This window comes from Marmota monax, unplaced genomic scaffold (assembly GCF_021218885.2).
Source record: "Marmota monax isolate L192 unplaced genomic scaffold, Marmota_monax_Labrador192_F-V1.1 WCK01_AAM20220418_F8-fsc00053, whole genome shotgun sequence".
NCBI lineage: Eukaryota > Metazoa > Chordata > Mammalia > Rodentia > Sciuridae > Marmota > Marmota monax.
This window is the reverse complement of record NW_026693153.1, coordinates 6,806,588-6,823,442: the sequence shown is the minus strand read 5'-3', so window position 1 is coordinate 6,823,442 and position 16,855 is coordinate 6,806,588. Positions and strand designations below refer to the sequence as shown.

Genomic DNA, 16,855 nt, shown 5'->3' with positions numbered 1-16,855 from the left:
AACAAACAATTTACCTCGCTTCCTTATAGTACAGTGTCCCATAATACCTTGATCAAAACACCATCAAGTAATAAACCATTTTAAAAACTAAACATACATCCCTTTTTACCAGTCAACTTCATTGTATATTTCTACCAGGATCTAGTATGAAATTTATTTCATGAAATTTCAAAGTATAGACTTTGAAATTCCTTCTTCTTAACCCCAGCTAATTGTGTAAGATCTAAGTTGCCATCAGCATGAAGAAAAAGTGCCACTACAATACTTGGATAAATCTTGTCATTCTGATTCATAAATAGTTTCCTGAAGGTATAAGTTTATATTACAAAAGTTCCTCAAATTTTTATATTTAAGTATGCTTAATTTTTTAAAAAAGAAATCAATAAATAAAAATTTTCCATTATTATATATGGTAAAAAAAATATAACAGGCCACGGCATTAATTTTGAAAAAACACAAATAACTGACAAAGAGAAATAAGTTATTTGGAAAAAATTGTGTCAAAAAAAAAAAAAGAACGAACAGTAACTTTTATTTGAGCCACATGTTAACATAGATCTTTTCTTTTGGTCTCTGTGGGAATTCAGTGCAAAGAATGAAATTACTTTTTTCATTTTTTCCTCCTCTTTATGCAACTATTTGGGAAACTTCCTTCTAAAATTTGGATGTCCTTTTTCAAAGAAAGCACATTTCTAAACTAGACTTTTCCAATGATTAAGACATTCTCCAATTTTAAAATGTTCTTGGGATTAACTCTATTCAATTATTTAGCACATGCAATCTGTGACCCACTTATAGTATTTTGAACTAGTTTAGTGACATACAAGAATTCATGCATTTTTTTTAGATATCATGATCATACCACCTAGAGCTGATTAAAGAATCAGATAGGATTTTGTTGTTGTTTTGAGTGTCCAAAGGCTATGAAGAACTTGGATTTCTCAATAGTGGCACTGTCAACATTTGAGGTTGGATAGTTTGTGTGTTGGGGAGTGCTGCCCTATTCATTGCAGGACAGTTAGAAGCCTCTCTGTCTTCTACCCACTGGATTCCAATAGCACTCTCACCACTGTGACAAGCAGAGATGTCTCCAGACATTGCTAGATACTCCCTGGGGTAATCACCTGATGGTAAGAACCACCTATTTAATTTGTTCTCTCAAAGTTTTTTGAATGTGCAAATTTTGTAACCTTCTTCTACAGTTCACATTACTCTTATGAAGACCATTTTCTTCTTTTTAGTTAATGTGGGCACATTAAATTTAGTTATTTACTTAAATTAATGACAATTAGAAAGCCATCTCATTGTTTAACCCGTTGGTGGCTTTCTAATTGTCTAATCAATTTTCCATATATAATGGAGGTGATTCCTTCAGAGAGCTTATTATTCTCAGGCAGGATCTGAAAGCTGTCAAATGGTAACATACTTGCCACCCATTGTGGAGTGTGTTTTGTACACTGTACAGCCTGTTTGCACAACAGAAATAGTTTATTATCAATATTCATAGTTGGCTAGCATGGCATAAAGAAAAAGGATTCTCTTCCATAACTAAAACTAGACCCAGTATAATTTTATAAAATATATATATATATATATATGTGTGTGTGTGTGTGTGTGTGTATATATATATATATATATATATATATATATTAATTTCTAAATTTTACTAACATTTTCCTGACATCTTTTGTAAACAACTCTTGTTTAGAACTGTTTCTGATGATTATATGAAGAAACATTCAGATTACAAATTTTTATTTTTCATGAGGTCTGGTTCTGGTATTTTAAATACGCACTATAGGAAGATTTGTCTTTGTTTCTTTCTTTCTTTCAAGGTAAAATGAAAATTTCATTTTCTTTTTTCCAGTGTCTTTTTTTCTATCAGGGTGATTTGTGCTAATTTTCTCCCTATTTATTAATATCTTATGTTCTCAATGCTTCTCTGCCTAAGACTCTTCTCCATTTTTTCAAACCTTCAGATCCTAGACTTATGCTCCAAACTGCTTTAGCTCCTTATATTCAATACAAGTCCTTAGTTTTCAATTATGTTAACCCCAAACTAGACTTATTGGGGGAAAAAAGGCAAACTACCTTTCCAAGAGATATTTGTATTTTTTTTAGACTTTCACTAATTCCTTATAAAGACATATGTTATTTCTAAATCTGGCATTTCAGAAGTCAGAGAAATTGGGAGACAGAGAAGATATTTAAATGGGGGAATCTTGACCTCTCCTGTCAACCTGTGAGTGTTCACTAACACTATGCACAGTCTCAGCAATAGGAAAATAAAATGCCAACTAAATGCAACCCAAGATTCAGGAAATTCCTTTTCCTCCATTATTCTTCTGTACCTTTTTCAGCATAGTTGTTTCCCTTAATATTTGGCAGGCTAAGTCTTGGCTTTGGCAAACCCTTTGAATATCCCTTGGAGATGAGTGTGTAATACTCGCTTTCTTGTTTATTTCTTTCATTATTCACACCATGTGTTCCTAGAACAAAAGCTATTACATCTCTTGATGTCCCGTGATGGGTTCTGCTGGAATAGGGATATTATTTTTGGAATTTACTCTCTTAAAAAATACAACTTTTCTGGATTGCAGTGATAATTAACTTCAGGAAAGTTTATTTCTCCCTTGGTAGTATAAAAAACTGTTTATGCCCAGGCTCTTTTTGTAAAAACATTGTTTCTGCGCAGAAAAGGAAACAATCAACAAAATGAAGAGGAGTCTAAAGATTAGCACACCATGTACCTGATAAGGACTGGTATCCCAAACACATAAAGAATTCATACAACTCTGTACTGTTCTGTCGCACACTAGAATGACTATTGTTGACAACAGTTTATTGAATATTTCAAAACTAGTAGTAGAGAGGATTTTCAATGTTCCTAAAGCAATCAAGTGCACTAGGGTGATAGATATGCCAGTTACTCTTACTTGATCATGACACATTAAATACATGTGTTAAAAGGTCATATTGTTCCCCATATATATGTATAATTAGTATGTGTTGATTAAAAATATTTTTAAAAAATAGAAAAAAATAATCTGAAGTAAATTGGGCAAAGACTGAAGAGATGACACAAAAATGGTCAGTGGGAAATGCGATGAACATCACCAGTCATTAGAGAAATACAAATTAAAAACACAAGAGATCATCTCAATAGAATGGCTATTACCAAAAAGACAAGAGAAAACAAGGAGGTAGAGAAAGGAACATTTAAGTTGTTATAATCATTATGGAAAATAGTATGAAGATGATTCAAAAAGTTAAAAATAAAGCTATCATTTAACGTAGTCAGCAATCCTTCTAAGGGGTAAATGCCCAAAGGAAACGAGGCAAGCACTTCAGAGATAGATGCACCTCCATCTCCACTGAGGCATTATTCACAGCATCCAATATATGGAAACAACCTAAGGATCCACTGCAGATGAATGAATCAAGAAACTGGTATCTAGAAACTAGATGAATGCATCAAGAAACTGGTATCTACACATGATGGAATACTATTCTGCTTTTGAAATGGAGGAGATTTCGTTGTTTGTAACAACTTGAATGAAGTTAGAGAACATTATACTACGTTAAACCAACCAGGCACGTACAGAAAAATACTGTATGATCTTATTGATATGTACCATTTTTTTTAAAAAATTCAAATACATAGAGAATAAAATGGCAGATAGCTGGGGGGGTGGTTGGGATAGGAAGTGAAGAAATACAGGACAGAAAGTAAAAGGTACAGATGATTAAGTTCAGAAATACAAGATTCAACCCAAAGATTACAGTTATAATATTGTACTATATGCCAGATATTTGAAAAGAAAGTAGATTTTTGGTGCTCCTATCACACACACAAGAAAGGTAACTAACTATGAAAGGGGATGATTGGATATTAGTTGATGTGACTATAGTAACTATTTCACTAAATATACGTATATCCAAACATGTTTTATACAATAAAAGATTAAAGACAAATTTCATGTCTTTTTTTTGAAACACGATCTGTTAGGATAATACACTTGATAGAATTTTCCTTGGATATACTGGATATTTTCAAACACACCGAGTATTAGTCTTTTCAGTGCAAAAGAAATTTTTCATATGCTAAGTTTAAGACAGGTATTTTCCCAGAAATTTTGTTTAAAAAGATACTTCCTATTTTTATTTACACATTTATTTGCATTTTTATTAAAATAGCACTATCCTGAATCATACAAAAAAAAAAAAAAAACCATCCAATATAATTCCCTAAGTTGGAAAAAGCACAAAAGGCTGAGTTCATATTAAGGTAGCAAGTACAACTTGGCAAAAGAAAAAAAAATGAACAGGAAACACCACTCAAGACTAAGGAATAAAACATAGCATCTTCTGGTTCAAAAGTGGCACCAGTCGTCTGGGAAGCAACTTTGACCATCCTTCACAAACCCTGATCTTTGTAGTTTTGGTGAACACATTAGGGACAAAATGAAAATGAGATTGGTTGGGTATTTTTCCTTCTCCTTCCAAACAGTCCTTCCCAGAAACAGGGTGAAAAATTTAGTCTCTGGGCAGAGAACAGATGAGTGCAAAAATCCTGGATTGTATACTTTCATCTACCTAAGGTTTTCCTCCTTCTCTTTCCAGAAACTTCTTAAAATTAATACTTGAGAGAAACTTAAGATTTTACTTTTTAAAACTCTTACTGGTTGCCTAGCATTGAATGAGAAAAATATAAAAAAAATTAACTTCCATATCCTAATAATTCTACTTATGCAAAATTTAAGGGGTCTAGATATTTGAAAAACACGTAGAAAGATGGAAATTGCTGTTTTCGTTTTTGCCTAATTTGAGTTGCTTGGCTTTGTGTGAACAAAACTGAACATCTCCTCATGATACTGTTTTCCAAAGAAAAAAAATTGGAAACAAGTTCTTAGAGGAAATGCTTTGAATATTTCCCTATTCAGTATTATGTTGGCTATGGGTTTGTCATATATAGCCTTTATTATAATAAGGTATGCTTCTTTTATAGATACTTTGTTCAGAGATTTTATCATCAAGGGATGTTGAATTTTATTAAATTTTGACTGCATTTGTTAGGATGATAATGTAATTTTTATCCTTGATTGTACTTATGTGTATTGTGTTTACTGATTTGCACATGTTTAACCATCCTTGCATCCCTGGAATGAAACCAAATTAATCATGGTATATGATCTTTTTAATGCGCTGCTGAATTCTATTTGCAAGTATTTAAATTGAGACTTTTGCCCCTATCTTCATCAGGAATATAGGTCTATAGTTTTTCTTTTTTGTTGTTTTTGTGTCCTTGTCAGGTTTCAGTAGCAGGGTAATGATGGTTTCAAAGAATGAGTTGAGAAGGATTCCTCCTATTTTATGGAATAATTTGAGGAACATAAGTGTTAATTATTCTTTAAGATTTTGGTCAAATTTAGCAGTGGGCTTTTTTTTTTTTTTTGCGGGGAGACCTTTTATTACTGATTCAATATCATTATTTTTTATTTGTCTATTTAGATTTTTAAATATCTTTATGGTTCAATTTTACTAGGTCTTATGCATTCAGAAATTTGTCCATTTCTTCTAGATTTTGCAATTGACTGACATACAGTTTTTCAAAATATTCCCTATTCTTTTTGTCAATTTTGCTTGATTTATCAAAGAACCAACTCATTGAGCTTTTGTATTATTTATTTTTAGTCTCCATTTCATTTATTTCTTTTGTGATTCATACTATTCCTTCCTACTACTGGTTTTGGGTTAGTTGTTTTTTCTCTAAGACCTTGAGATTCTTATTTAGATCATATGAGATCTCTCTTTTTTTGAGGGGAGAGGGGTACCAAGGATTGAACTCAGGGGCACTCAACCACTGAGCCACACCCCCAGCCCTATTTTGTATTTTATTTAGTGACAGGATCTCACTGAGTTCCTTAGAGCCTTGACATTGCTGAGGTTGGCTTTGAACTCATAATTCTCCCGTCTCAACCTCCTGTGTCACTGGGATTACAGGTGTGCAGCGTCTTTCTCTTTCTCAATACAGGCACTCACTATAAAAACTATAAAATTCCCTCTTACAATTGTTTTTGCTGCACTCCATAGGTTTTGTATGATGTTTACTTTCCATGTATTTGAATAATTTATGCAGTGTCTATCTGTTGATTGCTAGTTTCATTCTTTACTAGTGAGTAGAGAAGATGTGAGATACTATTTCAACTTTTTTAAATTTGTGAAGACTTGGTTTGTGGCCTGATATGTGGTTTAGTTTAAGACAATGTCTGTTAAGTCCATTTTTATCTAGAGTATAATTTGTTAATTTGTAAATCATTTGTTATCAAATTAGCAATTTTTTGTTAGTTTCTTTATAAATTTTTTGTTTATATGTTCTATCTACTGGTGAGAGTGGGACTTTGAAGTCATCCAGAATTATGATATTGGGGTCTCTCTCTCTTTATGTCTAGTAGGTTTTTTTGGTACATGTGTTTTGTATTTTTACAAAAGTGGATGCTTTGACATGTAAATTCATAACCACTGTAACTTATTGATGATTTCTTCCCTATATGTTCCTTATAAAGTGACCTTCTATATCTCTCCTGCTTGCTTTTGGATTTTGTTTTCTATCATTTTATTTTCAGTCTATGTATATCTTTGCTGGTGAGGTGAGTTTCATGTAGGTAACATACAGTTGGATCTTGTTCTTAGCTCATGCAGTGTCTTTTCATTGGAAAATTAAGATAATTCACATTCAGAGCTATTCAAGATATGGACTCATTCCTGATTTTTTTTCTGATTGTTTTAAATATTCCTTACTTGCTCTTATCGGTCTTTGAAGTTTGATGGCTTACTCTACTGATTCTTTCCTATTTGTAATTTGTATATCTATTTTTCTCGTGGGATTTTTTCATGTGCTCTCACAATGGTGATTTTTTTTTTCTCTTCTGGTTATAGGATTTCCTTAAGCATTTTGTGTAATTCTGGTCCAGTGGTCATAAATTCCCTTAGTTTATACTTATCATGTCAGGTCTTTATTTCTCTCTTCAATTCTGAAGAATAAGCCTTGCTAGGAGTAGTAATTTTGGTTGGTAGTTTGGAATTTTAAATTTTAGGATTTGAGATACATCACCCCATGATATATTGGCATTTAGAATTTCTTTTGAGGAATCTGCTATTAATCTTAAGTGTTTGCCTTTATATGTAACTTGTTTCTTCTCTCTTACATATTTTTTTTGAGAATTTTTTAACATTTATTTTTTAGTTTTTTGGCCGACACAACATCTTTGTTTGTATGTGGTGCTGAGGATCGAACCCGGGCCGCACGCATGCCAGGTGAGCGCGCTACCGCTTGAGCCACATCCCCAGCCCTCTCTTACATATTTTAATGTTATTTCTTTGTTCTGTACTTTAGGCAATTTAACATGTCATGAAGAGGTCCTTTTTATTCTGGTTATATCTATTCTAAATGCCTCTTGTACCTGGATGTCCATGTCTTTCCCAAGATTTGGGAAATTTTCTACTATTATTTCATTGAATAGTTTTTTTGTTGTTGTTGTTGTTTTTTTTTTTTTTTTTTTTTTTACATCATCTGCCTATAATTCTTCTGACTAGGAATGCTGATGAGCTGAAAAATTTGATTTTTTTTTAAGGGCTTCTCAGAGATCTTGTATGTTCTTTTCATTCCTTATTTTTGCTTGAGTATGAAATTTCAAAGTACTTGCCTTTAATCCCTGATATTCTTTCTTCTGCCTGGTCTAGTCTATTTTGTGGCTTTCATTAGAGATTTTTTATCAGATTTATTGTGCTTTTCAGTTCTAGGATTTCTGTTTGCTTCTTTTTAAAATCTCTATCTCTTCACTGAATTTTCCTCATTATCTTCCTTAACTCATCTAACCATTTATCTGTATTTTCTTGGGTTTCATTGAGCTTTCTTAGGATTATTCTTTTAAAATCCATATCTAGCATTTCATCCACTTCATTATTTTTGGAATCTGTTACTAGGGAGTTATGAACTTTAGGAGGTGTCATATTACCTTGCTTTTCATATTTCCTGTGTTTTTGAGATTTGTACATCTGTTTATATGGATAGCTCTTCTACTTTTGTATGATGACTTTCTTAGTAAGCAGTTTTCTCTTTACAGCATATCTTAGAGTATTGGTTTGTTGTCCAATATTGAGTTTATTTTATATTAGACTCTATAGTTTAATCTCTCCATGGATTCTTTTGGCTGTGACTAGTGGGTCTGGATACAGTATAAGAATCTGAGGGAAGCACTCTTTCATAGGTCTTGTAAGAGTGAGGGCCCTCTGAAAACTTGAGCAGGTTTGGTATATACAGCACAGTATTGGGTGAACCCTGTGGTTATTCCTACAGTGGGAGCGGAAGCCTTTATTAGGTGGTTGGGAGTTTCCATAGGTACTATTGATATTGAATCTGTTACTGGAAAGCAATTCTGATACCGGTTGCTCCAACTGTGAAGCTCTTATTCTTAGTTTGTACACTGCTACAATTACTGGTGTTTCACAGGGCAAGGTATGGGCTGAGATCACAGTTCCCTCTCTGTGGTACCCACAGTCCTGTTAACAATGTGTGATCTGATAAGATGTGGGCATGAATAATGCAGAGAGCCCTCATATATGTGGTGTTCACAATGGTTGTATTATTCCTCTCTGCTGTTACTATGTGGGTCCCTGTCCAGGAGTGAACCTCAGAGCCCCCCTAACTTTTCCTGCATGATGGATTGATGACTGGGAACTTTTGCTTCCCCTGTTCTTTAAGTTGAAGTATCTGTTAAAGTTCACACTGGAACAACATATAATTCCTCCCAGCTGGGCTGTGAGTATACATCAGTGAAAAACCACCCATCCAATGGATACAGGGCCCTGGGGTTCAATCCCTGGCAACACACACACAAATATTGATAAAAACCAAAAATAGAAAAAAAAAATTGAAAAGGAGAAAAATAAATAAAAATGAAAAAGCAGGAAAAAAAGACAAAGGAGAAGCATAAAAACATGAAAAAGGGGATTTTTAAAAAAAATAAAACCCTTCTTTCTGAGGTGCTCGATGATGGTGTTGGGGTAGATGATTCCAGAGCTTCTCTTCAGGTCTTCTTAGACTATGCACCTCCCATGCAATGGCTATGGGTTTTTTATGCCCTATTTTTTTTTTTTCAGCTGGGTGACTAGCAGGAGTGATTTGTGGTTGACACTAGATAAAATTCTACTCTTCTGCACTGCATGCTGGAACAAGCTAGCATGGAATGCAAAATGTACCAGGCAAAGATTATCTTCTTTGATTTATACTCTACACAGTCCATCAGCTGGGCCAACCCAAGCACTGTGATGTGAACCCAGACACCTCTGAGAGTAGAGAGGAGGGATGGAGTCACAGAGAGTCTTTATCTTGTGCTGGGAAGGAGCAGCAGTATTCAGAATCCATAAGCTCTGCTGCCCTTGACCATGGTGACCTCAGACCTGGCTCCCACATGAAACCCGCATGAGACTGCACTCCCTGGTTTCAGAAGGCATGTAAACCTAAACCGTTGATTTTATAGGGAAGCACATTCTGCATTGCCATGTGCATTTCCTATGCCATAAAACTAAGCAGGCCTGAGTCAGAGTCACTCCCCAAGCCAAAACTAACCAGTGAGATGCACTTGCTGAAGCCTCTTAATTAAATGGCTACAGGGTCCTTGAAGTAGAAAATGCTAGGATTTCTGTCCCCCAAAAGAGTATAAGCTCAGACAGTAAGACTTTTCTTAAGATGGCTCCTGATTACAGGGGAAATACAGGGAATTACTAAAATCAGCTCTTTGTCAATCCCAGTTCTCTTCAGCATTTAGACTGCATTCTATACCAATGGAGCTCTCTGGGACTTCTCTTTCCCTTATGCCTAGGCTAAGGGGATAATTTTCTTCCCCTGGATGTGTTGCTATTCAACAGGGTTCTGGTGTACTCTTTCTCTTGCTATAGTCTATTATACAAAAATCTCAAGGTTTCACCTCACCTTTATCTCTTCAGTAAATTCCAGTCTCTCTCCCCTGTCATGCACCTCAACAGGCAGCTACATACCTGTTGTTATTGTTCAGTCTTATGGAGAATAGATGGCTCTATCCCATCATGTTGCCTCCCTTCCACAATACTTTATTAAAAGTCTTTTTGTTATATCTCATTTGCCATGTGTTTTCTCTCTCTCAACTAAAAAAGAGAAAGCATTAACTTAATTTTGCTCCATTGTTGAAAGAGTGACCTTTCCCCTGAAGTATAGTGTCTGAAGTTCCAGTATGTGCAGGCATAAATTTGTGTAACTCACCATTATAGCTCCTAGGAACTTGCAGTTCAGGCATGGAGTAATGCTTAATAAGTATTTGTTGATTGAAAGCTACCAAACTTGGGCTTAGGCTTCTGTTTTTTCTTCATCCACACAACTTCTTAATTCAATTTCATATTAAATGCTAAAGTTCTTAGGTAGTGTTTAGCTCAGAGAAAACATTTTCTCTTTTATGTCTTGTTCAGTTTGTACCACATGATGTTGTTTCCTTTCCCATTTGCCAACAATCCAAATGTTCTCCAGAGACAGAGGGGTGGTTCTCAAAGTGAGGTCCCTGGACCAGTAGTGTCATAGTTACCTAGAAACTTGTTAAAAATGCAAACTCCCAGACCTCACCCCAGATCCTCTTCATCATTAACCCAGGGTCCTAGCAGTCTATAGGTTCATAAGCCCACCAAGTGCTTCTGATCCTCAAACAAGTTTGAGATCCTCTTCTACAGCGACATTTAAGAGTCGAATTTGATACTCAAAAGGAGAAGGTGCCCAGAGATCACCACAATTATTCCTTGGCCTCCCTTTTAGTGGATTTTTTTGCTATTTTCAAAAATTATGTTTTGTTTTTAAACACTGAAATCATACTCAGTTCTTTCTAGAAGTAGGAAGCAATATCAATCTCAAGTGTAGTAATTCTAATATATCTGACCTTTAAATTAGTTCTCATTGACTATATCTTGTGGCCCCTTGATAGCATAGTTTAATGAGTTTATAAAACATATGTAAATACATTTATATAAATATAACATCTATAGTTAAATATTTATATTTGTAACAGAATGTGATTTGTATGAATATCTCTAACACTCCAACCTCCTTGCTCCTGGTTTTTACTTTGCCATCGAACATCTCATTTGCAAGATTCCTGGAATATCCTAAGAATCCTGAGTCAGTACTAGTACTCAGTCATTGAAAAGTCAATGTAGAATTTTGCTGCTTACCTAATTGTGTCTTGATTGCATCTGAAATCTCAAACATAATGGATGTAGGAAGTTTTACAGTGGTGTCATTAGGACCTGGTATAATAAGGTGAACTGCAAAGAAATAGATATAAATAAGATAGGGGGAAGACAATCAATCATGACATAAAGCTCAGAACACCAGGTACTAGAATATGAAGCTTAGTGTTTATTTTGGTTAGTCAGTTTTGACCTCAAATTTAAAATGTTGGGAGAAAATATAATCATACCTTTGAAATAGAGTGTTTTTCATTTTTAGAACTGAACTACTGAAATCCTCTGGATTTAATCTATAGATTAAAAAATTATAAAATGTCTGCTTAAGATGTGTGATGAACCAAGATTATTATCAATGATTTTTTTTTTTTTTTGGTAGTCATAGGGATTGAACCCAGGTCCTCCTACATGCTTGGCAAACATTTTACCACAAAGCTACATCCCCAACCCAATGACAGTGACTTTTAAAAGAGCAGTTCAATACAAGACAGACTCCTATGTAACTTCAAACAACCCCGTGGGCATGTAGGATGAACACCATCATTCCCACTGGGCATGGGCTAAAGATTCTTCTTGAACACCCATGATAAAGGCAGTGTCTCTTGGCTGCTAGCCTGGAAGGCACAGAGGTCAGGATGGTGCACAGAGGTCAGGATGGTACACAGTGAAAGGAAATAGACTGACAATTTAACAGCTCTTCTCACAATGCAAAACTCCTTGAGGGCCCTATTATTAAAAGACAGTCTAAGCTGCTGATTCTAGACATAGGTTTCAAAGTTGACTCACCTAGTATCGGTCCTCCATAGGGAGTCTTATCTGGGGATTTAGTGGAAGCCTTGTGAGTAACATTCTGAATCACTGTTGAAATACAAAAGAAATAGTGAGTTGAGGTAAACAAAACAAAAGAGGAGGCAGTAAGGAGCTAATAATGTGAAGCCATCTGTCCTGTGAATATCCTAATACAAGTTTATCAATTAATAAAAAACAATTCAGTGGTCTGGCTACACAGCCAGCAGGAGGATTACCTAAATACCTCTGCCTTTAGGTAACGAAAGGATATTATTCTATCATAAAGTGTTCCATTCTAATTACTGGAAGATTTCCTTTGTATCTCTACTCCCTGAAAACTGCCTTTTCCCCAGGTCAATTAAAACTAGCACAAAATGCAGCCTGAAGCAGAGATAATTTCAATTCTAACTGACCCTGTGTTGAAAGTACACTTAGGACATTTTGTTTTCTTAAAAGAAGAACTATTTAAGGATTCACCTCTTCTATCAAGAATCTTCTGGAAATAATGGAATCATTTTAATAACTCGAAAAACAAAGTCAAAACAAAAACAATTGGATACTGAAATATACATAATTCTTAGAACCTGAACATCTTTACTTTCCCTAAGTGACCACTAAATCACAGTTTTCATTTCACATCTTAATGTAAATGTTCTATTAATGGCTTTCTTTATGCATGATATCTTAATCCTGAATGAAGCTCCACATACTTAAGTGACTTTTAAAAATTTAATACTTGTTATGGTTGCTTTGTCCAGAGTTATGCTCAAGGTTTTGCATATTGGTACAAGAGCCCAAATTACCTATTAAGTGCTAATTTACTAGACCATACTAGTTTCTTCAAACTTTTTTCTGAAAAGCAGAAATCAGAGTGTTTGAGAAAATATATAATTATTTTTGTTTAAAAGTATATTAAAACTAGTTCTTAGGTACCCAGAGAGCAGACTAATTACCTTGTTTGATGATTGTTATTGGGATTAGCTTCTTTGGGACATACGCTGGCTGAAAAGAGAGGAATAAAAATCAGCTTCCATATCAGTTCTAATGACCTAAAGAAATAGTCCTTCCTTGTCTTTAATGAATTCTGTCAAGCAGGTTTAATAGTGCCTGTATAGATCTTTACCACCCACATCTGCCTCTATTTTATTGGATTCACCTGGTTTCCACAATAATTATCCAAAGGATTGATGGAAGCAACTTATTCAGAATTCTCATTTAGTTAAAAACTGCAAGGGACAGAAACTAATTCCTCTATGTTGAATATAGGTTTATTTTCATTTGATTTGAGGAGTGACCCAGCCAAGTTCTGTCTTTATATTTCCTCTCAAAAAGATGCTAAGCTACCATTGTTCAAGCACACCCTGTTGTAGCTGCTGTTACTACAGGCACCACAACCTCTTTGAGCTCCTGGAACCAAGCCTTTATTGCCTGAGAGGGCAGAGCTGGGACTTAGGTCCAGACAGTTCTTACTTCAAAGCCTATATTCAACCATTCTGCACCTACTTATACACAAGGGACTTCAGAATTAGAAGGGCACATCCCAGAGGACTATACTACCTCCCCTCACCCAAATTGCCTCAGAGGTCGCCCTGAAGGTTTTGACACCATACACTGGCTGGCTAGGTTTATGCTTTAAAGCAGAGTCACTGCCAGACAAAATCAGGAGCCAAGGATAAAACAGACGAGAGCTACATGTAGACACACAAAGAGAAGGGCAGCAAATACATGTGGGAGGTCAGAGGTGAGCTGAAAGGTCCTTGAATTTTTGGTACCTGGTCTAACTTGTGTTCATGATGTAGACACACCATGTAACAGACCTGTTGATTGTGAAGCATGTGGTGAACGTGAGATACTGAGCAAATAGGGGTGTACAGTTGTGAGCAAGAGACTTATTTACATGCTATCATTTTAATGAATTGTATGCCCATGTTGAAGAAGGGCCATAATACCAGCCTATTTTCCTTGTATTAAGGTACTTATATTTAATTTACTACCATCAGGTAGTTTTTGCAAAGAGGTATGTGTACTCATTGACCTAGCAATTTCCTCCTCAGCTTAAGGAATTAATCAGATAGAGATAATTGTTTACACATAAGGTTGTTTAATACCATAGTTTAAAACAACCTTAGTTTCCAAAAATATAGGTTTTATTAAATAAATTATATGGTCTAAATGTTTACTTCTATTTAATAAACTGGGAAAAATATGCAGATTATGAATAAATACAAAGAATACAAATATGCATACATGGTATGTTGCAATTTTATAGCAAACAGAGACAAAAGACAAAAAGGAAAGACATCATGATTTTGTTATTTTTAATAGTAGTTATTTCTTATGAGCTAATAGTGATTTTGTGTTGCATACCTTCATGTATGCCAGATTCCTTACAAGATGAATTACATTTCCAATCAGGCAAAGTTACCTTAATCTATAGTCTGTTCAGCTACCACATATGCTTCTGTGTGGCAACCTAGCTTGTGCACTTCTGGTGAATAGGGGAATGATTTAAATACAATTTAGACATGATTTTTTCCCCAAAGGGAGTAGAAGAGGAGGAATAGAAGCATAACCTTCAATGGGAAAGAAAAAGATTCTCAGTTTGAAGGTTGCACTTCTAAGAAGACTCCTTTTTCTGCTTTACCATAGAAAGATTTTGTCAGCATTTCCACATGAATCCTTTTCTGGAGAGGGCAGACAGGCTCATTACATATTATATTCTTGTGTCCCCCTTAAGATCAGTCTACCTGGCTCCCCTCTACCTGCACTATCTACTTCTTACCTATGAAACTTCAGGAAAAGTGCCACAGGTATACGGTTTCTACCACTGCTAAGAATTTTTTTTATATTAAAACCATTAGCATTTATTTTTGCCACTTATATTTTTAGTTTTTTTTTCATAATTACATGTATATATTTAGGAGATACAGTGTGACATTTTGATAAAACCATACAACAAAGAGTGATTAAATCAAGCTAATTAACTTGTCTAACTACCTTACTTATCCTTTTATGGGGTGTGAGTCATTTGATACTTATTTTTAGCAATGTTGAATTACATGTTATTAGTAATTATGGTCATCTTTCTGTGAATTAATTCTCAAAAATGTATTCTTCCTGTTTGACTAAAACATCTCCTCATTCCCCCTCTGCCTGTGTCCTACTGGCTCCCTTCCCCAGATACTAGTGATCTCTTCTCTTGAGTTCAACCCTCTGAGAATTTTAAATGACTGGTATAGCAACTTCCAGTTACATGAAAGCCTCCTGGTGGGGGAGATACATTACCTTTCTAGGTACCAAGGGTCATTTTTGGTAGGTCTGTGGCTACAGTTACAAAAGTTTTTGAATGGTGTACCCTATATTTGCCCTACAAATCCTGTCACTTAGTACATGTTCTGCAGAATGTGAAGTTTTTCAGAGACACCTAACACATTATAGCAGAAATGCCTACACATGGCTGTGTTTGTAGCCTTTGAATTGTATTACACCAATTTTATTCCCTGTGCTGTAATGATTAATTTAAGACAAACAAATTTTCGACAAGGACAAATGGAAAATATTTTACTCTTCACATGAATGGAACAGTTTCCGAGTTCTTAGTTGAGTACAGACCAATGTTCTAGTAACTTGATGACAAGACTACAGGTACAATTTGTGCTGCCAAAAATAAGGAAATCATTTAGCTGCAGAATGCAATTCTTTCTAGACCTACAATTGCTGTCTTATCTAATCTGCAATTCAAAGGTGCTCTGACACTAGATAGCTACATCTCAACAGGTAGGTTCCTCCCCTTCCTCTCCCCAGTACTGAGGATTGAACCCAAAGGCACTTTATCATTGAGCTATATCTGTGGTCAATTTTAGTTTTTATTTTGAGACAGGATCTTCTAAGTAGCTGAGGCTGGCCTTGAACTTGAGATTTTCCTCCTTGGCCTCCTGAGTAGCTGTACAGCAAAAGGTAATGTTTTTAAAGGGCATCAGGAAAGTCCTGCTACCTCATATATCTCTGCCAAAGAATCTAAAATCCCCATATAGAAATCCACAAGGTGCATCCTTTCCATGTGTTATTAATGTTTAAGGAAATATCTGTAACCTGAACCTTCCAAAAAATGAAATAGTGTGATAACTTTTAAGATAGCAATGTTTAAACAATCACTACCTGATTTTATTTGAATTCGATATACAATATTTTTAAAAAGACACCTATTGTTCATTGTGCATTGGAGTCACAGGTACAGATGGTGAGAAGGTTGCAGGGGGAAGAGGGAGTGAAAGTTCTGCAGGCTGCCATGCAGTTTGGGCTATTATGGTGCTATAGCTTGAATTTGTCCTTCAAAGTTCATGTGATAGAAATGTAATTCCAATGCAACAGTGGGAACTTTAAGAGGAAATTAGGTCACCATTACCCGGAGAGTTGGTTAGTTAACACTAGAATGGGTTCCTGAAAAAAGGAAGAACCTGGCTCCTTCCACCTTTTAGGTATGCTCTCCTGCCCTTCTGCCTTCCACCATGGGATGAAGGCCCTCACCAGATGCCAGCTCCCTGATCTTGGACTTCATAGTCTCTAGAATTTTATAATCAGTCTCCGTTCTTTGTAAATTACTCAGTCTGTGATATTGTTATGGCAACGCAAAACATATCTAGTAAGACACATGGCATCAGCACACCACCACTCTCCATGGACACTACCTCTGAAGCAATTCTTAAGCAGTTTCTCACTGACTCTCTTTGTTCTGTAGCTTTCTGACCCCTAGGCTTACTGTAATCATCTGTCACTACTTCCTCCGACAGTTTTCACC

At 35.3% G+C, this 16,855-nt stretch overlaps 1 protein-coding gene across 21 annotated transcripts in view; it reads right to left on the bottom strand.

Moving 5' to 3' along the window:
* Abi3bp (ABI family member 3 binding protein) overlaps nt 1-16,855 on the bottom strand; it is a 247,636-nt gene that overhangs the window by 120,116 nt on the left and 110,665 nt on the right. For all 21 annotated transcript variants that reach the window (XM_046455259.2, XM_046455247.2, XM_046455248.2 and 18 more), the window contains exons 7-9: nt 13,011-13,059; nt 12,055-12,126; nt 11,254-11,346 (exon numbers count right to left, since the gene is read on the bottom strand). In XM_046455259.2, the coding sequence (XP_046311215.1) occupies nt 11,254-11,346; nt 12,055-12,126; nt 13,011-13,059 (214 nt within the window). The remainder of the gene's footprint in view (nt 1-11,253; nt 11,347-12,054; nt 12,127-13,010; nt 13,060-16,855) is intronic.